This window comes from Patiria miniata, unplaced genomic scaffold (genome assembly GCF_015706575.1).
Source record: "Patiria miniata isolate m_02_andy unplaced genomic scaffold, ASM1570657v1 HiC_scaffold_14, whole genome shotgun sequence".
Taxonomy (NCBI): Eukaryota; Metazoa; Echinodermata; class Asteroidea; order Valvatida; family Asterinidae; genus Patiria; species Patiria miniata.
The window spans coordinates 12643312-12667771 of NW_024037052.1; the positions used below are offsets into that span (position 1 = coordinate 12643312).

The 24460-nt window shown below is 40.9% G+C and overlaps 1 protein-coding gene across 3 annotated transcripts; it reads right to left on the bottom strand.

The window, feature by feature from the left end:
• Positions 1-1621: 1621 nt before the first annotated feature.
• Positions 1622-24307, bottom strand: LOC119722108 (palmitoleoyl-protein carboxylesterase notum1'-like). 3 transcript variants are annotated; one of them, XM_038192132.1, is made up of 15 exons: positions 23536-24307; positions 14903-15190; positions 14036-14088; positions 13171-13266; positions 12438-12498; positions 11421-11479; positions 10437-10539; positions 9821-10012; positions 8705-8805; positions 7932-8070; positions 7545-7592; positions 6599-6678; positions 4623-4805; positions 3531-3743; positions 1622-2022 (listed from the first exon to the last, which is right to left on the bottom strand). In XM_038192132.1, exons 2-15 carry the CDS (start codon positions 15184-15186, stop codon positions 1874-1876), a joined length of 1761 nt encoding a protein of 586 aa, XP_038048060.1. In that variant the 5' UTR covers positions 15187-15190; positions 23536-24307; the 3' UTR covers positions 1622-1873. The 3 variants fall into 3 exon arrangements, with proteins under 3 accessions (XP_038048060.1, XP_038048061.1, XP_038048062.1); XM_038192133.1 differs by lacking the exon at positions 23536-24307 and adding an exon at positions 15578-15688; XM_038192134.1 differs by lacking the exon at positions 4623-4805 and having other exon boundaries at positions 23536-24302.
• Between the last annotated feature and the right edge of the window lie 153 nt (positions 24308-24460).

The window sequence follows — 24460 nt, forward strand, 5'->3', positions numbered from 1 at the left end:
GTAGTGGCTTTAGAAATTATGTTTTGTTTTCACATTTTAGAGCCTTGTTTGACTCCAATTGACAACTCATGATTCGTCCGTATATGTAGGACATGTTGTGCTTCCTGTTTTGTTAAATTAAGGTCTTTCAGTTCAGTATCAAAACAAAATTTTGGTAGGGGATGTACTGTAGATTTTGTATAATTTTTTTTCAATTTGTTTTCAAAGCAAAGGTTTAATACTAGAACCATAATTTATACATGTACTACATGTATATTAGTGCCTATAGATAGAAGTTATACACAGATATATCAAATTATGGATAGTAAAATTTGTTTCGGAGCTATTTTAATTCAAATAAAGGTGCTTTTTTGGATAAAAGATACCAAATTTGGTATTGTATGTGATCAGTAATTTTTTCTCCGATTCTACAGTCCCCAAAGTCAAGGTTTTTGTTTTTTAATCCACTCGCTCACTGACGGAAATGGGTGAAAAAAGTTTCAAAAAAATCTGACCAAGAATAACTCACAACACTAAAATAAAATATATATGTACATATAAAAAGTTGCTGTAAAATTAGCAATTATTACAGAGTTTAAACAATCCTAATATATTTACTTATCATCCCTAATTTTTACGTCATTTTTACACAGTCGTTTTACTGTAATATTTGTTTCAGCTTAACCACAACTTGAATCTACATGTAAATCGTTCTCCTCTTTACACATAAATTACTTTGAAAAATAAAAAAAAGATCCCAGTGCGGTTGAAACTTCGGCTGTGTCCAAAACGGGCTTCAGGAGCTACGGCTACGTCTATTTTCAGCGCGTCCCCGCGTATTTTCAATGGACGCAGACCTAGACCTAGCTCTAGACATGATTCGGATGCAGCCTTAAATCACTCCACAGCTTTGGGTAAAGTTTTAAAAAAATATCTCAAACTTGATTAATACTGCAATTTATGTTAATACTACAGACTGAGGTTAATGCATAAATATTACCTGGTTTTATTTAATACTGCCTGTCGCTTCCAAGCTCCTGGTCTTTAAACAACAAAAACGAGTGATGTCATTTGATCTTGTACATTTGTACCATGCAAAGTTTCCTGAATTCATTCATAAGCAAATTTGGCGGCTGTGAAACAAATGTGTTGCATTTTTCCTACACATGGCAGATACACGCTCTTTTGGATGAAGATACATGGTGTGTTTTTTTTTGGGGGGGCGAGTATTTTCAGGAATGGATTGTAACCTGTAATGACACATAACTTTGTTATGATTTGTAATATGCTGGTAAGGCCAAAAAAAAAAAAATCGGTCTCTGGTCAGACCGAAGTTCCGGAATTGATGCGGCGACGCGGTTTTTTTTGTTTGTTTTTTTTTTTTTTTCCCCAAGCTTGAATTGTACAGACAAGGTGGGTACTATTTTGCTTATTTGTGTCCTCCTTATACATTGGTGTCCTCCATAATTTGCCTTGGTGCCCTTTATCATTTGCCTTGGTGCAATTTCCCCATTCCTTGGTGCTCCTTGGTACAAAAATTTGAGGAGGTGCGGCAATAGAGGGCACTGTTGTAGCTTCCGTGTTAATTTGAAAAAAAAAAAAAAGGTTGACACGCATGATTAAAATCGTTTTTTTTGGGGGGGGGGGGGACTAACAATCGCTTTTTTGCCCGAATCCCAACAAATAATTGTTTAAATGGTTGTGGTTCTGAAGTGTTTTAGGATGTGGTCTGACAGAACAAATCGTAACAAAATTTGCAGATATGAACAGTTCATATTGTTTAGGTTATACAAATAGTCTGAGATTTGTTTGGTCCGCCGAGAATTTGTCACTTTCAAAACTGAAAATGGATGGCCAAAAAATCAGGTGTCTCTGCTACCATGGTGATCTGCTCTTAGTTACGTGCTGCCTCTGCCAGTACTTGCATAGCAACAGCTGGATCCACCATGGAGAGCGCCCTCTCATCCAATCCCATCTGCTCGGCCAGTGCGCTGAGGTCCAGACCAAACAGTCGCATGAAAGACAGAAATTCCATGTCCTCGTCTGCAGATATAATGGCAAAGATAGATTCATTTACAACACTTCAATTTTTAGGACGACTTTAAAAAAAAAAATTGTAGTGGAAGTAAGATTATGGTTTTAAGTTTTGTGTCATAAGTGAAAGTTCCCCCATACTTTAACCATTAGCATATGTATTATAAGTTATCCCGCGAGCGCGAGTGGAACACGGAATAATGTAGTGCGTCTGTGTCCCACATACCACGAGGACACAGACACACTACATTTTCCGTGTCCCACGAGCGCGAGCGTGATAACAAATGTTTTCTTCAAGCAAACTTGAAGCACAATAAAGATTAAACGCGAGCTGTGCACAAACTTCAGCGCTTATCCTATTAAACACGTGCATGTTTAATGGCGCACGCATCTTGGAATAGTGCAACACGCGGAGTGCGGTATGGACCGTGGCCGTGCTACATGGTTATATGTAGCACGGCTTGTTGCCATGGATCGACCAATCAGGATCAAGGATACAAGTTTGCTTGAAGATAATACATTGTACATTGTGTTTACTCAAGCAGTGGCAGAACACAGTTCTAAATTGGGGGGGGGGGGGGGGGGGGGGGCAAGCAGTGCCAGCCGGCTGTTGCAAATAAAAAAAAAAGGGGGGGGGTGTTGGGCTTGACCTCATGCATGATAGGGGGCGCCCTTTCCCATGTTCTCTTTTCTGTGAATCGTTCACCCTGGCCCTCATTCGTCGATAGGTGGTGCTCTTTTCATTTCAGTGAATGTTACGCCCTGGCCCTCCGGTTCCTGATGATCTTTAGCGATCATGATTAATATTTCGATGCTTTTATGTCGAGTGGCAGTAGACTAGAGAAGTTACTTATTGTTTACCCAGATATAGGGCCTATACCGATCTATCGGGGGGAGGGGCCAGAGCCTGGATCTCATTCCTCAATAGGGGATGTATTTTTCTATGTCTTTTTCTTGGTGAATGCAATACACCCAAGCCCTCATTCATCAATAGGGGGCGCCTTTTCTGCTATTTCATGGCGACCGTAAGCAGTAACAAACATGCAAAAGGTGCCAGTATGCTTACATAAGAGGAAAAACTTGGTTAAATTAGTGACGCAACAATAGAAATCTCCATGCACTCACAACCACTCATCCATTCTATGAAATAGTGTTAAAAGGTCAGCACAATTTTTCGGGGAACTGTTAAGCATTGCCACGAATTGGGCCCTGGGGCCCAATCCTAGTATGCTGATGCTTAACATTGGTTGTGCTAAGTATTGAAGAAAGTTGTTCAATCATGAAGCACTCTAGTTTCACAGGGTGGATGTGCGTACGGTTGCACACTCAGTCACATTTCCATCATAACGCTACTGATTTGAGAACAATTTTTCCTCAGAGGTACATGTACTTATCAAATAGACCCAGACTATGTAAGCAGAAAATTAGGGGCTTATTAATACTGCAAAATTGGGCCCAGGTGGAAGCTACTGAACCAAGGAAAATGCCATACATGTATACCCTTGGCCCTTGCCTACCTGTGAATGGGTTTCTCATCTTGGGACAATGTGGATTACAGTGAGGACATGTCGCATGGTCCAGCAGCCGTTGCTGACACTTTTTCTTGGTCCGAGTGGTTGACCGCTTGGCCGCGGCCCTTGGGTCATCACCCTGCATCTCTCTGTCTAAGGCTGGGCTGCTCCGACGGCCGCTTCGTCGTTTGTTCTTCTTTCCTCTTCTCTCTGGCTCTTCTATTAAGAAAAGAATCGAAGAAAAATGAGTTCACTTAGCGAACTTGATTATTGTTGTGATTTAGGATTGTAACAAACCACACATACTGGAATTTGTATCCTTGTGGAGACATCTCTTTGTTCTTGGTACTAAAATTTTAGAGTGTCAAAATCTAGTTTCAAAATGCTTCTGTTTTAACCAGAATTAATTTCCTGGGCTAAAATTTGGGCCAAATATCTCTTACATAAAAGACTTCAATTTGCAATGGATAAACACACCTTGGAAATTCCTAGTTTTTGAGTAAAATCCATACATCCATTTTGTGATAACCTTGTGGAGACGTATTCATGTATAGAAATTGCCTTGTGGAGACCATTACAAGTTTTGTTCCCTATTGTACACACATAAAGGTAGTGAATTACAGAACAACTGGTCATACAGATCCTATGAGTAATTTCAAACCAACCTTTTCTTCACAAACATTAGGGCTACTTTACATTATGTAAGCACTACGTCATTAAAACATGCATCAAGGCTACAGAGTACAAGAATACTGTAAAGCCTGGTTCATACTTCACGCAAAAGTGAAGCGAAATTTGTGACGTTAACAATACGTTTGAAGTGCGTCCACCGTTGTTGACGTCATGAATTTCGCTTCGGCTTGCTTTCGTTTGAAGTATGAACTGGCCTTAACACTAACAGAAAGCCAAACACATTATTAGATCCATTGATGTAATTTCTGAATTGCACAAAACTGAAAAGTTTATTTGGTTTTATGTGTCGCTTTCATAAAAAGCTGTGGTAGTAGTCGTCATGCTCAGTTTGTGTCCTAAAGAGTTGTTGTGAATTGGACTTGTTTCTTGTTGCAGATTATCATTGCCATGACAACAACAACAAACCTGCACTTCGTTTCCATGGCCACCAGCCACCTCCTCCACTATCTTCATCCTCCTCATCAGCCCCTACTGTTGTCAGAGGTGATGCGGTTGTCACGAGCCACCCGCTCCCAAATTCCTCGGGGTTTATCGATTCTTGGGAGTAGCTAAAGAGGGGCCCCCATTCCTCCCTTGTCAAATCAGGCACTGCGTGAGATATCACCATGGAGACCAGTTCAGAACTTGCCTGTGGCTATTTCATGTCTCTATTATATCTGCGGCTGTTGGATGTTTTTTATCTTTACATTCAGGGTTGAAGCAGGAGATGGATTTTAGGATTTTGGTTTTGATGGATGATTTCTGGCAGGACTCCTGATGGCTCTGGCTTTCATGAGGAGATGGCTGTGGCTGGCTCATTTTTGTCATCACAAAACAGCAGTCTGTTCGTTGTTTTTGTAGATTTCTAAACCATGCTTAAGCAGTTTTGCATATGCAGATTTTGTAGCAGCTATTTCATGACAGTTTTCTTTTCTTCAAATGCCTGTAGGTTTGAGCATACTTTGATGTTTCCTTTTTTCCTTGCACTATTTTTAATTCATACATAAAAGGATTGGCTTTCTGTTGTTAGTTAATTATTAGCATATACTAAATAGCAGAGCTTATGAAAAGTATGAACAGTGCTATGCCATTTTAGGCACATCCCCTTGTGTGCATATCCCATTCCTTGTATGTTAAGATACAATCTGCCTCCCATAAGAATCGTCTCCAACTGGAAGTTGTTTCCTTCCAAGGCCAGTGGTCCTGGAGTTTCACATAAGTCCCCCTTGCTCCATATCTTGGTATTGACCCCCCCCCCCCCCCCCCCCCCCCAGTTTATCATCATGTTGAGATTAATAGGCCTGAGACGTAATGACGTCACACTTTTTTTACATGTGCGCTTTCCTATGAAGTAGACGCTTCCCACTTTATCAGGCGTCCCGACTCTGCTCCCATAGGAAAGCACATATGTAAACAAAGCCATTACGTCATTACGTCTCAGGTCTATTCTAATGGAAAATACCTTTTAATGCGAAGAAGGCTTTCCTCTTAAACAGAGTTCTATGTATGTGCTAACAATTTTTGGGGAAGATAATTTTGTATTGCAGTACAGTGTTAGAACTACATACATGTACAAGCACCATTGAAGCGAACATGCATTCCATGCATTACAACAGCAAAACACACTCAGCACAAGACAAGTTCACTGCACAACATTGCACAAGTAAATATACAATATGCTTGATACATTTGGCATTAATGATTTCGTTTTTATGTAAATTTGTTTTACAGTGAACCAACATGCCCTAAGAGTGTACCAAACAGACAGAATTGGATACCAACCGCCTTTGGTAATTCAAATATAAAATTTGATCAAAATCATTTAGCATCGTCCACCTGGGACATTTTGTGCTCACATCTGGAGCAATAACCAAATCCCTTCTGCTTTGGAACTTCTATTTGCCGTGGAATAGAACTTCTACTTTTGCGGTGCAACCGGGCCGTGGGTTGGGACGAATACTTCAACGACATGTGATCAACGACTTAAGAAAAGTCTTGTATATCCACTCAGATTATTCCAATCAATAGTTAGGCTCATTAGTATTGTTGTCATGTTAGTTATTAGGTTGTCAGCTCTACTTGTGTCGGCTGAGTATTCTCAGGCCGCATGTCTATCAGTGAGACATGAACAAATTGAGAAAACGTCAAAAATGGATGACCTTGAAAACTTGGCCACAGCACATAGAAGCCAAGTGCGAACAGCGACTATTTGTCAACCATTGGTCGATTTTGCATGGTAACCTATACGTAAAATATATCCTGGGTACCAGGCAAAACCAACCAGTGGTTGACAAATAGTCCCTGCTCGAACTTGGCCAGAGCTGTGCTTTTTTGAAATGGCGCCCTCTCTTGGGCAAATTACTGGTCACCAAGTATTACTGGACACCCTTTGACTGACTTACGTTCTGGTTCATTCTTCTTCAGCCAGCACTTGAGGGCTTTGTGAAGGCCGACGTTCCGCACTTGAATATTGGTCCAGTCACTGTGGAGAGGAAAATGTTAAAAGTGAAATCATATTTGTAAAAGATCAGTATACATATCCGCTCCGTTCACAAGCCTCACCGATAAAGAAAGTACAGTTGGGGGTGACCGACCGACGCCATCTTACCCGACTGCAATTTTGCCGCGACGCGCGGCCGTACCACTGAGTGTACATAGTACAAATCCCCTGGTGTACGTGTGTCACACGCAAGGAACTGTGCACGTCAACCAGCTAAATGTCCTGCCCATGGGACATCGTTGCTAGGTAAAAGGGCACCCTCTTTCGTTGGTGCACGGATCCCATAGGCCAATCAACACTGATTTTTAGGTTTTCATCACCTCCCTCCTCGATTTTCACTCCCGCCCCATTTTTTTTTATATTTTATATTTTTTCTGAAAGTGTGTTTTTTTCCAGACAAGTTTCTCACCAAATCCACAGGCACGGTCGCACTGTGAGCTTCATTACCCTTTCTAAATTCTAGACACAAATCCTAGGTCATTAAACAGCTGACTGGTCTTAATATTAAGTAGTTTTCATGTTTGTTGTGTCTTCTTTTAGGTTTATCTGACGTTGTACCCTCAATTCACTTTGAATGTGAAGAAGTGGAATTTATGAAATATAAATATAAATTCCCCTCCCGCGGAATTTATGAAATATAAATATAAATTCCCCTCCCGACCAATTTTTTACTTCAATGTTGAGTGATGAAAACCTAAAAATCAATGTTGATTGGCCTAAGTTAAGTTTTAAAAAAGGCTTACTCCTCACTAAAATATGAATTTAGTTTTTATTACTTAAGGCATCTGCAGGTGGCAAAGTACGAGTGCTGCATGCAGCTCTGTGATAAATTTATTAATATGACTCACCTTTTCGTAAGGACCATGTGAGCGTAGCAGGCTGGAGCAAATACTGCACTGAAAGACGAACAAAGAAATAAAATTCACAAATATGTTAGCTTATTTGTTCCCATTGGCCAGGAACTTGTAACATAATGCATTAATATTTACTAAGTGAGTTCATTTAATCTGTCAGCTTCCAATTAATTTCAAGCTAAAAATGAAGTTTCGCGTCATCTGACCTTTTAAAACACATTGCGTCAGTGATTTCAAATTTTTGAATTGTACAACACTTTGTATTCTACTGTTCAATATTAAAGGTCCTGACATATTGATCACATAAGACTTTCTCTAACATCAGACTTTATAAGTCAATTTAAAAACTTTTTAAAAAGAAGTAGAAGGAAAAGCAATTACGATGCATTACGGAGCGAGGCCCTCATGTCCCTTCCTGTCTTCTGCATGAAGTTCCAGTGTTCGATCTGGATAGGAGGTCCCGACATACCCACTGTCAACTGAGCCTCATCATACAGCCACTGGAAGATGAAAACTGGCGCTGAAAGCCAATCAATAATGAAAGAACAGTTAAACCATGGCACATTACCAACCAATGAAATGTCATAATTGCCAATGTTGTATTCTAGTCCATGAAAAGTCCCTGCAAGCCCATGACAAGTCCATGACAAGTCCATGACAAGTCCATGAAAAGTCCATGACAAGTCCATGACAAGTCCATGACAAGTCCATGACAAGTCCATGACGAGTCCATGACGAGTCCATGACCAGTCCATGACCAGTCCATGACGAGTCCATGACAAGTCCATGACAAGTCCATGACAAGTCCATGACAAGTCCATGACAAGTCCATGACAATTCCAACACAAGTCCATGACAAGTCCATGACAAGTCCATGACAAGTCCATGACAAGTCCATCTCAAGTTCATCACAAGTCCATGACAAGTCCATGACAAGTCCATGACAAGTCCGTCACAACTCCGTCACAAGTCTGTCACAAGTCCGTCACAAGTCCGTCACAAGTCCGTCACAAGTCCATCACAAGCCTTCTGCTTGACAGCTGGGGAAAAAAACCTTCATCTGACATCATCTTTTGTTGCAAACCTCAAGACACAATGTTTCTATTGATCAACCCTCCCCACCTTTCTCTGAATAAGGGCTGAAGATGACTTACTCTGTAATGTTTCGTGTATCCGGAAGCCAAAGAAACATTTCCACATCTGCTCCTCACCATACATCTCGATGCAACTCTTGGGTGCTAAACTGTTCCACAACCTGCCGAATGAGACAACTCTCCGTTTAGTTTTCTTTGATTTACTAGTCTTGGTTTTCTTGATTTTAAATTGATATTCTTTAATTGATAATTAAATTTTCTAGATTTATTTACATTATACAAGCTAGTATTCCTAAGAATGAAAATGATACCTTGATGTTGAGTTTCACAGTTGTGTGACGTTGCTGTGACACTGATTATACACCAAAACTAACATTATTCCATCTACAACAGACACATCGATAACAATATCAATTGCCACCCAATTCCCAACAATAACATTTCAGATATACAGCCATTCACCATCAGTATGATATTTTCATACAAACATAAGTAAGTCTACTTCAACTTTATAAGTTGAATTAGTATTGAAATAACGCAACTGTCTCAATACATTTTTCTTTCAAAGTAAATTGTATGCTTGATAAACATACAGAATGCAAGCATATGATGCCTAAAAAAATATGTTGCCTGGGTCAGTGGGTGTATTGGTATGAACTTATCATAAATGTTCCAGTCAAAGATCTTGAGCTACCTTAAAAAATTCAGCTACCTTGAAAAATTCAGCTACCTTGAAAATGTATTGAGCTATAATTACGACAATGCAGTCTGTGATTATAAGTGGTTATAATTACGGGGAATGGTACCTTAGGGGGACATTCCCATAGGGTTGAGCACAAAACTTTAATGACCCCTAATTCCAATTTTCCCTTATCCTACCCCCACGAATTATGGTATATTTATGTTTTGGACTACAGGCAATTGATCTACCCTATCTGCGACAATACAATTTTACCTCTAAACAGGAGTTGTGACATAAGGAACTAGGGAGACATTGAAATGTCTATATAATGGCCGGTGTCTCCCTAATGTATAACTTATGACCAAAAAAAAGGTCTCCTTATGGGTACATTCAGAAAAAAAAATCATAATTATGTCAGTGTATTAAAAAAAAAATTGATGACTTGTACAATTGCTTTATTGAGTGAGAAAATCCAAGTTCTTGGTTGAGCTTACTTGGTTCCTAGCTGCAAGGCTAGTGCTGGATCACAGTAGAGAGCATCGTTGCATTCTGCTCCCGGTGTCTGGTGTTCCTGATCCAGGAACCAGCCTGAGTCTATTAGCCCAAGGACTTGGGCTGTACTGCCTGCTTCTTCCAGCATGGAAGTTATGCGGTCCAGGTTCAGAAGCACTCCTGTACCACCAGCACTTTGATAATAAAAAAATTGGATGTTTTGAAAATGTGTTTATCTTCTCATGGCTCTTTTGCTTATAAGCCTGGAGAAACATGTTCAGAGAAGTCAATGTAGAATGTTAAACATCATAGTTGGAGGAAAACCCCAGATATATTCACTTAGAAACCCAAAGAACTAGGCATGGAGTATACTAAAATCAACTTGTTGGCTTAGGTGGGACTCGAACCCAGGGCACAGAAATGTCAGAAAGTGTCAGCATTTTTTTCCCGAAGGATTTGTGTCTTAATATAATGATAACATTACGACAATGAGGAATCTTTCTTAGTCATGAAAACTGGTAAAATTCCAAGAATTAGTTTATCAAATACCATTTTTATCAAGGATTTGTTTCGACAAATTTGATTGAAAAATCTCCAAATTTGTTTTCAGTAACTAACCTGCTTCCAGCAAAGACAATCTGTCTTGCATCCATGAGCCCAACACCAAGTAGCTCCTCAAATACCTCATTCAGTATAAGAGCACCCATAAACGCATAACCATCTGAAAGATAAATGAATACAGACGATTGAAACATCTCCCAGGCTTGTATTCATGGTAGAATTGTTTTGAATTCTACAAGCATTATTCTTCATTGTCCGAACATAAACTCTCTACCACAATCGTGCTTCCCATCATCCTACAACCCACATTCTGTCAAGAGCTTCACCAATAAGCTCCATCTTTTAAGACTTTCCTAGTCTTATTTCCTATGTCAAGAGTCTTTTGGACTATAGGCGCTTCCTGACTTTTCTTGGCATATGATCTGCTAAAAAAAATACTTCAATCGACTATAGATTTTATAAATTGGTTTTGAATCTATCAACATGTTTCTCACTTGTAGTTGTAGTTCACATCCTATTCATTAGTTCACGGATTCCATGTGACATATGGTCAAAGTAACCAAGTTATTTTACCTTTTTGGGTTATTTGATGAGGAATTCAATTATGGAGTGTCATGGCCTAGTGGTTTAGAGCACCGGACTCATTGCTCTGGTGTTTCAGAGGCAATAGTGGCTTGGGTTCGAGCCCGCCGGGTGGACACTTGTGCCCTTAAGCAAGGCACTTAACCATTATTGCTTCGTCCTTCGGATGGGACGTAAAGCCGTAGGTCCCGTGTGTTGTGTAATGCACGTAAAAAAAACACAGTAACACTTATCGCTAAGAGAAGGGGTTCGCCCCGGTGTTTCTGTCAAGTGCATTTATCCTCGTACATTTGAGGCTGCACTTGCAAGGAAGGAAGGAAGTAACTTGTCAATAATATATTATTGAAGATTATGGCCAATTTCAGAAGTTGATATGCTTATTCCTGCTAATGATGTTCATTTTATAGATGAATGTTGTTTGTTTAGCACCACATGATATTGGGCATGACCCAGACGTACCTGAATCCGATGCTGATGCTGTCCCACTCCACACATCACTGGAGCAATAGGGAACATACCTGCAAACAAAATATATCCTGAGTCGTTAAAAATTCATATGCGTTAAAAATACATCTTTTAGATGCATCTTTGGAAATGACCTTCTTTTATTGTTTTCTTCAAAATGACAGCATGCCTGAAAGAATAATTTCACAGGGAGTTTAGTGCCATTACTGTCTTTAAGCCAAGTATGCTTTTCAGCAATAATATGGTCAGTTACTTTCTGGATAGCTGCAAAGGATATACTCTACCTTTAAAGGGAATGTACAACATTTGCTTTTGCTGCAATTTTCAGAAATAAATGTTTCAAGTTTTGGGCTTGTATATGCTGGGAAACCAAGAAAACTAATCGTGTTCTTGTAGTCTGGTGCCCTGACCCCACTTAAGATGAAACGGAGCAATATGTAGACTTTGGGGAATTGTACGGTCAGAAGCATCCTGTAAAATCGTGGCACCCGGTGTGCTGACATTTTCAAGAAAATTGTATTTTTCCAACGCTAGTCAGCCGACCAGTGTTGGAAAAAACTGGCTTATTTTCAAAAAGTGCTCCTACTTTTTCAAATTGAGTTATTCTGCATTTTGTTTTTTGATGTTTGCAAATGTTGTATCTTCCCTTTTTGTTTGGAAAAGAGGGTTTGTTTGAACATCTCCCTTCATTCTTTCCCTGAAATCCAAATTCTTGCAAGCGGATCCTGTGTTCAAGGTGTTCTTGTTTGTTTTTAAACCTGCTCCAAGGACTGATGCCACAACTCAACCCTCTCAAAAATGTGATCCCATCAAAAGTTGAAATTCCAGTAGTTCTTGTATGAAAATATAAATATATACACATTCTTGTCGGGGCATCACAGGAGTTTGCGACCAGCCGCATGGCACTGTGGGGGACCTTTGACCTTAGAGAGGTCATATCAGGTCAAATCCATTCACAGCAATAACAACTTAAGTGCCGTAAATCTCCAGAGGTAGTTATTGGAAACTCACACGACATTGGACTTCCAGAAGATGGGGTTCTCCTCCGGATCCGGAGACAAGATTCCAGTACCTTGAGAAGATAGTGGTCATTTAACTGGTTAAAGCATTGCAGAACATATATCGTTGCAGAACATATATCTAGGATATGAAAGCCCAGTCAATGAGCTTTCTATTGGTACAAGAATCATTCAAATTACTAAGGTACTTTTGAAGTTACGGAATTTTGAACACAAACACTGTTTAAAGTTCTGTCCACGGATCACAAAAAAAGTAAGTGTTCTCTCAGCGAAATGATGCAATTATCATAGGGATGCATGTGAATTGTTTTCGTTTTGCAAAAGAACACACCTTTTTGATAGTAAAACGATGTTTATGTTCAAAATTCCATAACTTGAAAGGTACCAAAGTGATTTGAATGATTTTTGTACCAAAAGAAAGCTCATTGGCTGGGCTGTCATATCCTAAATTTTGAAAGTGCTACAGGCAAAACTTCATTCAAAAATTGGTCCTGTCGTTTTGGGTTTCATTTTGTTTTTACTCACCCTTACCTGTATAGGCCTACTCTGTTAAGATATTGATAAGATGTCTTTGGTTCTCTGGCTGTAGACCTTTTATAGAACACAATCTTAAGATCTCAGTAAAAAAAACTTAGTCCTGATCCACTGATTTCATGATATAGAAAAATTGTGTGTACTGGTATCCTGATTGACCTGTCAATCAGTACGTTAATTGATTGAGATACCTGTTTTTGTTTTGAGCCACGTTCTGGAGCTCATAAGCCTGCTGGACGACAACCATCTGTTGTGACAGCTGTCTCTGTCAAAACAATGCCAACCTCCTGCGTGAGGAAACAAAATATTACCTCTCAAATACACCAGGCTGGATTTGGGGAATCCCTTTTAGTCATATTGGTTTGGAGAGTGGAGAGTAGAAAAGTAGGAAATGTCTGTGAAATTGAAGCTGGGTTTTGAAGTATACAGTATGTCCCTCAAAAAGTGACCATCTAAATATTTTTAAAATAACAACAAAACCATGGCATAATTTTGAAAATTTTTAATTGTGTAGATACTCCTAATCCTTGGCCTAAACCCCTTTTGAGTGTTATTTAATTTCAGTCATGCATCACTGCACAATGGTCAATTGATCATGACACCATTTTTGGACACTGTGACCCAAGTTCCTTGCCTTAATCAATTTCACTGCTGTGTAAAATCCTGCATGTTGTGAAAAAGGACTGTAGTTGGGATTGGAATAATTTGCCTGGCTATCAGTCATCATGGCAAGACCTCAGTTTAATGCTCAAGGGCAAATTATTCCAATCCCCAACTGATTCATTTGTTTGAAAACATCGGAAAACATTACCTTAAGAGCAAAGGTGTAAGTTTAGGATGCCCCTTTTGGCTGATAATGAAGTTTGCTAAATAATTGGATCACTTTTACTTGTTTTTATTTTATTGAAGAAAAACATAGACATGAACATTTTACCTCTTGCTGACTTTTTAAGAACCGGATTTATTTTTGTCTGAAGTTTTAAGTGAGGGTTAAAGTTTTTGGTTGAAGAAATTTTTTTTTAACTTCCCAGCAAAAAAAGGAAATTTCCTCCGTACCTTCAAGAAAAATGAGCCACTTTTTACTTCCCTGAGATTGTCTGAAATAGTATCTGTGGAGGAAAAAAACAACAAAAGACAGGTGTTACCGAAGAGGCCTAGGACTTTCTTGGTGGGATTCGACTCTGCATTCGTAAAGTCTAAGAATACTAATTGGACTCCTTACCAGTGAGACCACGGCACTCATTGGCTGATCCATGGGGTGAGGGTGTTAAAGTACCCCTTCCCTAATTTGGCTTGATTGGCCTCTCTTGTCTCAGCCCACGTCTGAAAATTGTTCTTCCAGAAAGTTGACTGATTCAGCTGAATGCCTTATTTAAAACTTTGTGTGAAAATTAGCCCCTTTCTGTCTGATTTGGGGATCTGCACCTGCCCCTTGTCTTAGCCCATGTCTGAATATTGTCATTCCAGAATGCTGACCCGATTCAGCTGAATGTCTTATCAAGCTTTATTTGAAAATTAAGCCACCTTCTGTCTTATGTGTGGATCTGCGCCTGCTACTAGTCTTCTTCCAGAATGCTGACCTGATTCAACTGAATGTCTTGTTAAAACTTTGTGTGAAAATGAAGCCCCCTTTTGTCTGAGTTGTGGATCTGCCTGCCCCTAGTCTTAGCCCATGTCTGAAAATTGTCGTTCGAGAATGCTGACCCGATTCAGCTGAATGTCCTTGTTGAAAATTAAGCCCCCTTTTGTCTGATTTGTGGATCTGCGCCTGCCACTAGTCTTGGCCCACGTCTGAAAATTGTCATTCCAGAATGCTGACCCCATTCAGCTGAATGTCTTGATAAATTTTGTTTGAAAATGAAACCCCCTTTTGTCTGATTTGTGGATCTGCCCCTGCCATGGATTGTTTTTTATTTAACTTACCCTGCTGGTGACCCATCATTGCACGTGACTGAGCGATTGGCAAGCTCAAACAGCCGCATCTGCTGCATCTCACCGCTGAAGCCACAGGTGTGGAGCGCCGAGGCTAGATGCTTGATTTGGGCCATCAGGTTGTCTGGGTCCCCATCCAACTTGTTGAGGTCTAAGACATACTCGTTGGATTCCTCTGGGGCGCCTGTCTCTTCGGGCAGGGTGGCGACCCGTCTGGCTGAGGTAATGAGGATGAGGTTGATGAGCAGGAGGAGGATGGGTCTTGGCGATGTCATTGTGCTGGGAAGGAGAAAAGAAAGAGACACTCTAACCAGAGATTTGTCATGGGAAGTTGAACCTCTGGGTCTTCTTTGAGAAAGCTTCAGAGGTAAAAATGAAGATCAAAAGATGAAGAATGAAAGAAGATGATGATCAAAAGATGAAGATGAAAAAGAGGAAGAGTAGTGGCATGGAACTGATTTGGAAGAGGAGAGTTGAGAAAAATTAAGCTGATCGAGAAGATATCCTAGAAAGGAGAAGAAATGCAAGCATTTCGAGACAGATGATGACTTGAAAGGTTGTTGCATTTTATTGGAGGACAAGGCTTGCTTTGGGATGAGGATTATTGCACTGAAGAAAGAAAAGGCAAATTGTGATGACTATGCAACAATAACCCTATACACCCACATGCCTACGGAGTGCTCCGAAGCTATCACGGTGCAGAGGTTCCTCTCAATTGTGGATGCCGGTAATTCCTGAGAGGGCTCTCGTAAGGTTCAAGGCCTCCCTAAATCCTCCAGTGCCTAAACAAAAAAAAACAGAAAGACCCGGGCTCACAATGAAAACACACGGACCGCGCGCTGCCCAGGCCAAATCATATTTCATCGTAATCTGAAACAAGATACCGGATCGCTTGTGCCGCGATTCGTCGTGGTGGAAAGAGGGGGAAAAAACGGCAGCGCGTGCCGCGAGTCCCCCGGCCGGGCGACCGTGAATATCGCCGGCCTCTTTGATCTCCGAGCTCCGCTGCTAGGCTCCCAGGAGTAAACCCGTGTGATGTCTCCCTTAACAAGCCTGCGATTCCACCCGGGCCTGGTTTAGGTCAAAATCTGAAAAATGTGTTCGCCTTGAAGTTTTAATAACCAAGGCCTGGCAAAAGCCTGTTTCCAAAGACTGGTATTATTTAATTTCCTTTGAAGTGGGTTCTTATTTTATTGTATTTTATATATTTTTTGCCGAGGTCAGAAACATGTCTTACCCCATAGGATGGGATTTTTTTTTAATTTGACAGGCTTATTAAATCTTGGCGGTTTCTTTTCTCTTGTTTTTGTGGCACTGCTGTGGCCTGGTATTCGTCACATTTGCGATTTCTTGAAAGATTTGTTCGTGTTTTCATTTCGTAATTTGATTTGTGACGTCGGGTTCCACTTCAATCAAAATTCACACTTGTTTGCCAACCTGTTTGGCGTCCAATAATGTCCCTTGTGAGTTTGTTTTATAATCAGTTGTCCAGAAATGTATGGATTATTTTTTTCTTAATGAATATATTTAAACTGCCCGTAGCAGTTATACTTTTCGTATTGCTCTCGTTCTGCCAAAGGTAATGAACACAGTTTTGATTGATGATACAAATCGGTTTTCTCGACTGCCGAACACTTTTAAAGCCATTTATACAACCGTACACGCTGAAAATACGTCCAAGTTCTCCATTGCTTACAAGTCTTATACTACAGGGTGAGTAAACAAAAGGAAACCAAAATCGCAGGACCATTTTTTTTAATGAAGTCCTGCATGTAGCACTTTCAAAATCTAAGATATGAAAGCCCAATTAATAAGCTTTCTTTTAGTACAAGAATCATTCAAATCACTCATGTACTTTTCAAGTTACGGAATTTTAAACACAAACACCGTTTTAAGGTTCTGTCCACGGATCACAAAAAAAAGGTAAGTGTTCTTTCAGCAAAACGAAAACAATTCACACAGAGATGATAAGTGAATTTGAACTTGAAAAGTACATGAGTGATTTAAATGATTCATGTACTAAAAGAAAGCTTATTAAGTGGGCTTTCATATCCTAGATTTGGAAAGTGCTACATGCAGAACTTCATTACAAAAATGGTCCTGACATTTGGGTTTCCTTTTTTTGACTCCCCCCGGATTGTTTATGTCAACACGGTTGTGCTCTCGCACCTATACCAATGGCCCCTTGAATATAGAGAATCAGAATTGCAGTACGGTGTCTTTTTCCTGGGGATAAAGCGACATTATTCCACAGCCAGGATCAAACCCTACAATCATGACCATTAACACCATATTCCAACACGCAAAACTGCTCGGTTGCAATTTCCCAAAATATTCAGTTATGCCCCATAAAGCACACCCTATTTTCAGGAATTGATGGACCTTTCACCGTGTTTCTGTGTTTTTCTTTGCGGTGGAGAAACCACAACACCCCGGGTTCACAAATTGTGAAGAGTTCGCAGCACTCTTGCGAGGGCTTCGTCGTCCTGGGGTACGCGAAGTCGTTTGTTTTCCTCCTACTTAACTCCTAAGTCGTTTGTCGTTTATATCAGTGACGGGCAGTGTAAAATAAATATTTTTGCCGAGATTTCGACGAGGCCCACGGAAAAAAAAAACTTCAAACAGCTTCCGACCTTCTTCAGCCACTCTGCTGATCTCCATCTCTCTCTGGCGTTGTTTTCCGGTGAACAAGAGTAAAAGGACGGGGAAAAGAAGGGGTCATTTTGGTCAGTTTGTTTGCGCAGATTTGGGGGATGTCGCCGACAGATTGCCCGATGTGGTATGGCAACAAACACTGCAGGCCAGACCGGAACATTCCGAAGTTCAAAGGGATGATGGGCTAAAATAATACTCGGCCCCGACCGCTCTTGGTTGCCTTAAAGTTAAAGGGACGGACGGTGTACAGCATGTTAACTTATACAACTCCTATGCATACTCCACATGTCGTACTACAAGTTACGTTTACATTAAGGGGAAATATTAAAAGGGGGAAAATGATGTTAAAACATGCTGTGTCCAATAAACTGTCCATAAAGAAAGTGAAAGCTATTTCAGTTGAAACCGGCTCTGCTTGAGTCACACCACAGGACGACATACGGTATATCTGAACATCACAAATTAGTGGGCACATCCAGCTTGCTCTAGGCATCCCCGCGGGATGCAACTTCACACTCCATCGACTTCGCACTTGGTATACTTATGTGTTTACTTTCTTATAGAGTTTCGGCACTCTCCTGAAGACGGTTAGAGCACACTGAACGGAACACTCGAGTTTATACCTCTGGTTCTTTTCACAACCATTCTCTTACTTTGAGAAATTATTCCCACGTGCTGTTTCCGCAAACCTTTCATTATTAGTATCTCCACCATGCAAAGTATCGAATCTTACTTGTCACAATTAGCTTTTTTTACCGAATTGTGTAGGTCTCTAAAAAGGCAGTTCTTGGTTGAGAACGATCATGAATGGTATGTCAGTGTCCTGTCTCAGATACCGAAATAGGTTTTAAACTTGTTTTCTTAAATTCGAGCTTTCCGAAACTTGTCCTTTTTTTCTGTAGTTTAATGCTGGGTAGGGATGTAAACTCAACCATGGTTTGCCCAGTAATGTTTTATTTCTTGTGTATTAAAAACACATGTTGAACTGAAGTTTTTGATCTCGCCCCCTTGGACCGTCAGCTGTAATAATATCACTACCGGTACATTATTTTACTCTAGCCAGTTCAAAACTTGGGCATAGGTTTACTAAAAATAGCAGTTTGATTTTCAGGAATTTCTCAGCGAGCGTTTTCTAAACATCTCAGGCAACGCCATGGGTGCAAATTCCCAGGAAACTCTTCTTTGTTAATCGTAGGTGAGCGGTAACGCCACATGTCCGTATACCGACCACAGTCTCTCCAATCCCCCTTTTGCCACTGACCTCTCTTGCTCCCTAGATGTCCTCCCAAGTGCCAGGCCGGCTTTGCTCTCTCTTTTTATCCTCCGTGTGCCTAGGGGAATCGGTAACAGATACCCTGATAATGAGACGCCGTCTTACAGCTGTCGTTATACGCCCCGAGTATGTCCCATATATAAACTGTTTTCTTGGTTTTTCTTTGTGGCGCGAAGTAGGTAGAAGTTGCGTGTGCCATGGAGCAAGGAAAACGCTTGCGTGGACCCTGTTGTCAAACTTAAAACTGAAGTGTAAGATTTAACGAGACACTGGTCAAACTTAAAGGTCATTACATAGGGTCAATTGCATTTTATGTTTCTTTTTGTTTTCGTTTAAAGCAACGAAAGTGCTGAAAATCTTAAGTATATGGTATCTTTCTCCACTTTTGAGCAAGGTTTTTATCGGTGCAAAATCCAGTATATATGTACATGTACACCTGTAACTTCTTGACCAAAAATTCAAGGATTTGTTTGCCTGTGAGAGAGATTTATTATCTTGGATACGGTAATTATCATTTTCCCCAAAGCTCGAATGACTGCCGCCGGGCGACATGCACACCGTTGGAATCCCGTTCAAAATACATAATCCTGTACTCACTGATCAAGTAATCAAACTGCAAATATTTTAGAAATATGAATTGACCTGTACTAGTGTACATGCTATACAGTCATACATCATGGCGTTACCTATCTTTACCAAAGATAATGAACAATAATATTTCTCATCTAAAATATTTGGTTAAGCAAAAGCAAAAGCCTACGAGAGCCGGAATCCTTATAAATCCATCACACTTCAATAGCTGAAGAAAAAAATCTCGGCCTGTATGACTAAGAAGCCGGCGCGGCATCTGCCTCCTTCTTCTGAAACCTTGAAAACAAAATTCAAGCAAAATATTTTCCCACCCGTGGGCCTAAAATCGGTACCAAAAAGGCCGCCGCCCCAGCTGGTAAACACCTTTGTACATCCACACCAGCTCCGGCCTCCTTTCATCTCCAAGACATTTTCTTTGTTTCTCACCAACTCTACCCGAAGTCTCGATGCAGCAAGGCTGTCTTCTCTAACACCGAAGCCGCACAAGCGATTTAAGCTTATAACTCAAAAACTCAACAACAATGCTTGTTATTTACCCACGCCCAAGAGAAATATAATTATTTTTCCCCCGCAAAAACCAGGCCCAATGTGGTCAGTTCAGCCCACCGAACAGACACAAAAATACGCTGATTTCAGCTCCAACTTTGTCTTATGAAGCCCGACAAGATCTTTGGCGGGTTGTTTCTTGACTACAGGGGGAAAACTTGTCTTGCGTCTTGGGACCACACGGAGGGTTTGTTTGTTCCTTAATGAACCACGGCGCACCTTTTTCTATCACGGCGTGTTCACCCACTCATGGCCTCTAGGCATACACGCGAGTGCCTACCGTACCTAGGCCGTTTGTCTCTCGCGATGATGGATGACATTGCAATCTCTGGGATCGAACTTTTGTTCTTGTACTTGACGCTTAATTCAACTTTAACTGTTTACATTATGAGCAAACTTATGTATTTCCGCACGTTATTACCATGACTTAATTTGGGTATTAAATCATACGTTATTCGTTGAATTGGCACTGTGCATAGCCCTCCATCCACAAAGCAAGCGGAGGGAAACATACGATCAATCATATTAGACAAAGATAGTGAAAATCCAGAATGAAATGGCTCCATATCACTACGTAAAAGGAGTGCCTCGTTTTCTCAAAGATACCAAAAATGAAAACTTGGCGTCCGCACATTTGGTACAATCATAACAGTATAAACCGCATTTTTTTTAATTGCAAAAAGACCGATTAGAGCCTAATGCGCTGTACATCCAGTGTTCGTATTTTCTCGAGTTTTTTTCATTTCCCCCCAAACTTATGCAAAGCACTACTGCAGAGCAAGTTGGCGGTTTCCTTGTTTTCCGTTCTGAACCAATTCATTTTGAAAACTGCGATTGTGTCTCCGAAACAGGTAACCTTCGGGGAAAAAGAACGTCCATTGGTCCGTGTTCCCATCACCCCTTCCTGGGCCCGCCGTCTGGTCGCGATGGGCCCCGTCACGCATTGCCCAATGTCCGCCCGACGCCATCCCACAGTCACGGTACTCGCTCTGGTAGTTCAGGTCTTTTGTTTCATTGACTTCATTGAAAGAAAAGTTTTTCCTGAATATGATTCAAACAGAGATAAAATCGCAGGCGAGTGAAATCAACCGCGAATTTGGAATCGCCAGAAAACTTCGATGCAGTCTCTTTTCGAGAGGAGCAATTCCCATCCAGCTTTTAAGCGGGACATACAGACGCGTTGTTTTGGGAACCCCCCCCCTCCGTCACCCTATTGTTTTTCTCCAGGAAAACTTCGACCAATCAGTACGATCTCCTTTACTTTTAAAGTTACAACCGAGCTTCGCAGAAGAAGTAGTAATTTATTTGAGCCAAAAACAAAAAGTTATGCCGGCTTTCCGTGCTTGTTTGGCGTCTGGTTTTACGGTTTTTAATTAACATTACGGTGCTCTGGTGATACAGAAAAAGTAGTTATTTTTAGGATGTACATCATGCATGATGAGAGAAAAAAATATGGCCGTACCGTTCTAGAATGCATGGGAAAATATCCTGCCGCTTTCACTTCGAACAAAGTTGACTTGATCAAAACGAAATTATACAAACTTCCTTCAACATGCCATGGTCCAATTCACTGTTCACTGAATCTTGCAACCGGATATAAAATTCTACGTAACCAAAAACTGTATCTCCGCTCGTCTCCCCTATGCAAAATATGCATGCGAATTCCCTGCCTGCGCAGTGTGTGTGTGCACTAGTGGCGCCATGCTGCGTATTAGATACACACACGCACGGCATTGACTTGACTGTCAACGGTCTTACGGCACGAGTCCCAACTCCTTTGATCTGCCGACACAATGGCGGTACTCGCTTTGATCTCTCGACCGTGAAAACAGCTACATTCGAGCCAGTAAAGGATATAAAAAAAAGACCGATTGTAAACACGCTCTTTTGTCGTGACTTGTGCGCTGCTGGCTTTGTTGGATAACTGAGGGACAACAAACGAGGGGACATCGAAGCACTTAGTGCCTACAATTTCTGCTCTTTGCTTTTTCGCTTTTGAGTAAAGACGGAAAAGTGTCCCCATTGTTCTCTGGATCCATACCCTTCGGCTGACTAGCGGCGGCTTTTAGTTTTCTGCTCCTCCACTGAGAAAACATCCGCTTTTCGTTTGCGCTTCCCAAGTCGGCTTGTCATTCCTTTGTCGTCCAAGCGCTTATTTGAAGTGATTGAATTGAAATGACATTATTATTTGAGTGACAGTATGATCATAAGATGTTAGAAATAACCTTTGGCTACAGGGGAAAGAATGATTGGTATGAGTGATGACATGGTAGTACAAACCTTAGCTGAAAGATATAGGGTCCAGCTTTTTGTTCACAGCCTAACGTGCATTACAAAGCAGAGGAGAATTGGAGATAAAAGTTAACCAATGTAATGTTAAAATGTGGGCAAGAATCCTAAAAGACGATTCAATAAACTCTAGACACCTTCTACTTAATAGTTCTAGGTATGGCAGGAAAAGCTCTGAGAGACACAAGGCAAGGCCCTAGCGGTAGGCTACATCCCCCGTCGGATTTGAACCAGGGCCACAGGCTAAAATTTCACGGAGCTGTCAAAAATTCCGCATTTGTGCCAACAAAATTGCAATTTCAATTAAAGTTAGTCCCGGGTGCATACCTATGTTCCCCAATACCTATGTTCCCTAACCCTAACCATCTAACCCTAAACCCTAAAGATTTTGTGGAACATAGGTATTGGAGAACATCGGGTAGACCCCGTTAATTGACGAGATATTGACGAGATATCCAATTGGACGCACTGTCATTATTATCAACGTAGAAGTAGAAGTAGAAGTTAGTCCAAGAATTGAGAAATCCTCGGCTTATTTTCCAATGGTCTCGGGCATTCATCATGATAAATAAGACATGACATCAGTTTTAATAACTGTTAAACCATGCATCACTGTTCGTGGAATGTGCATGTTCAAACTTGGTAATCCGTGTATCGCAGAAGATAAACAAACTGTTGTCAAGAAATGAGTCCAAGTTCCAAGAAGTCTTGTTATAATTCATTAGTTAAGCTATTTGAAGTTTAGTTATCAATAGTAGAACCTCTGCTCTATGGTAGAACGTAACTTGTAATCTCGGTTATCCGTCCCTAACTAATTTTCTTCCTTTTTTAATTTAATTCTTTAATGTTCATTTCAATTCAATTCTGGTATATATTAAAAAAAACTGGGCCTCCCACTTGTGGTAGGCACAGGAAAAGTAAGGATACATTTAATTTTTTGTAGACGATAGTTGCTCAAAAAAGGTAACTGCCGTTCACTCCATAAAATATACTCCATGAACTAGAAATTTTACCAAAGCTCGGTTCGTTACCCTTCCAAATTTTACTTTAGTGCGCCTCAGCTCTACGTGTACAGCTGTGGTACCAAAATGGGCTTGTATAGCACTACACCCATACACAATGTATAGACAAAGTAAAGTTCGCGCCTGCCATAGAACCATCATCATATTTGCCAATACATTTACTCAGTTAATGAGCGGTAAAACGGTCCTTTGTCCAATCTCTCAGATCGATGTGGAGTGGCCTCTCCGGGCCTCATGTCAATACTTACCGAGGTTGATGTGTGTATGCGATGTCAACACCAGCTAGGTCGCTTGATGGGAAGAAACTCTTGGGACAAAGTTGAACAAGCCAGCAGACCAACTGTGTATAGACGCCAATCACAGGCCAATGCTCTTGCAAAAACTTGGCTCCAAAGTTGCTCTCTTCTGTAAAGTTATTTTATTTATGTGCCCAGCGATGGAAAGTCCTTATCTTTGGTCAGATAATTCCGTTGGCTAGCAGTCAGTCAACTATACAGGCCTCCAAGTAGATATTGGAGTTGAGGTAGATCGAAGGTGGACTGACAGATGGGGGAAAACCGAACCCCCTAACAAAGAGTCAAACTGTTGAGAGTTCCTCCTGGAGATGATTGACCGACCGGTGATGGTCGGAGGCCGAGAGATGAGCGAGGGATGAGCGTTGAGTTTGTTTTTTTTCTCCAAATACTGCTATGCGTGATTTTGGCGTAACTGACGAAAAACAATTTCGATGATTCTTCCGGTAGCAATTTCAGCCAACCATCCTCGCATGGGAAAGTTCCCCTTGTGTGTCACCGAAGAGAGACGACAAAGTGAGCAAAGAGCTGGGGGAGGAAGTCACGTGTGAATGGGGAAAGCCATCGTATACACAATCAGATCAAAGGAAAACGCAGAGCGTGCGACGACTTTGACGTGAAGCGAAGGGCCTATAGTGTATACTGGCATGGGGCCGTCACGTCGAGCCTTTTGTCTGCGGGGTGGGTGTATCAGTGGCCGCACCACGGGCCGCAATGTAAACTGCGGCAAGATCACAGGCGAATACAGCTCCTCAAAAAAAAAATACAGAACACAAAAAAAAAAATACATATCCCGGGAGTGCATGCAGTGCGCGTTGTGGACTTGTTGCATATTTATATCACGGTGATGCCATTAACAAGCGAAGGGGTGATTGGCTCC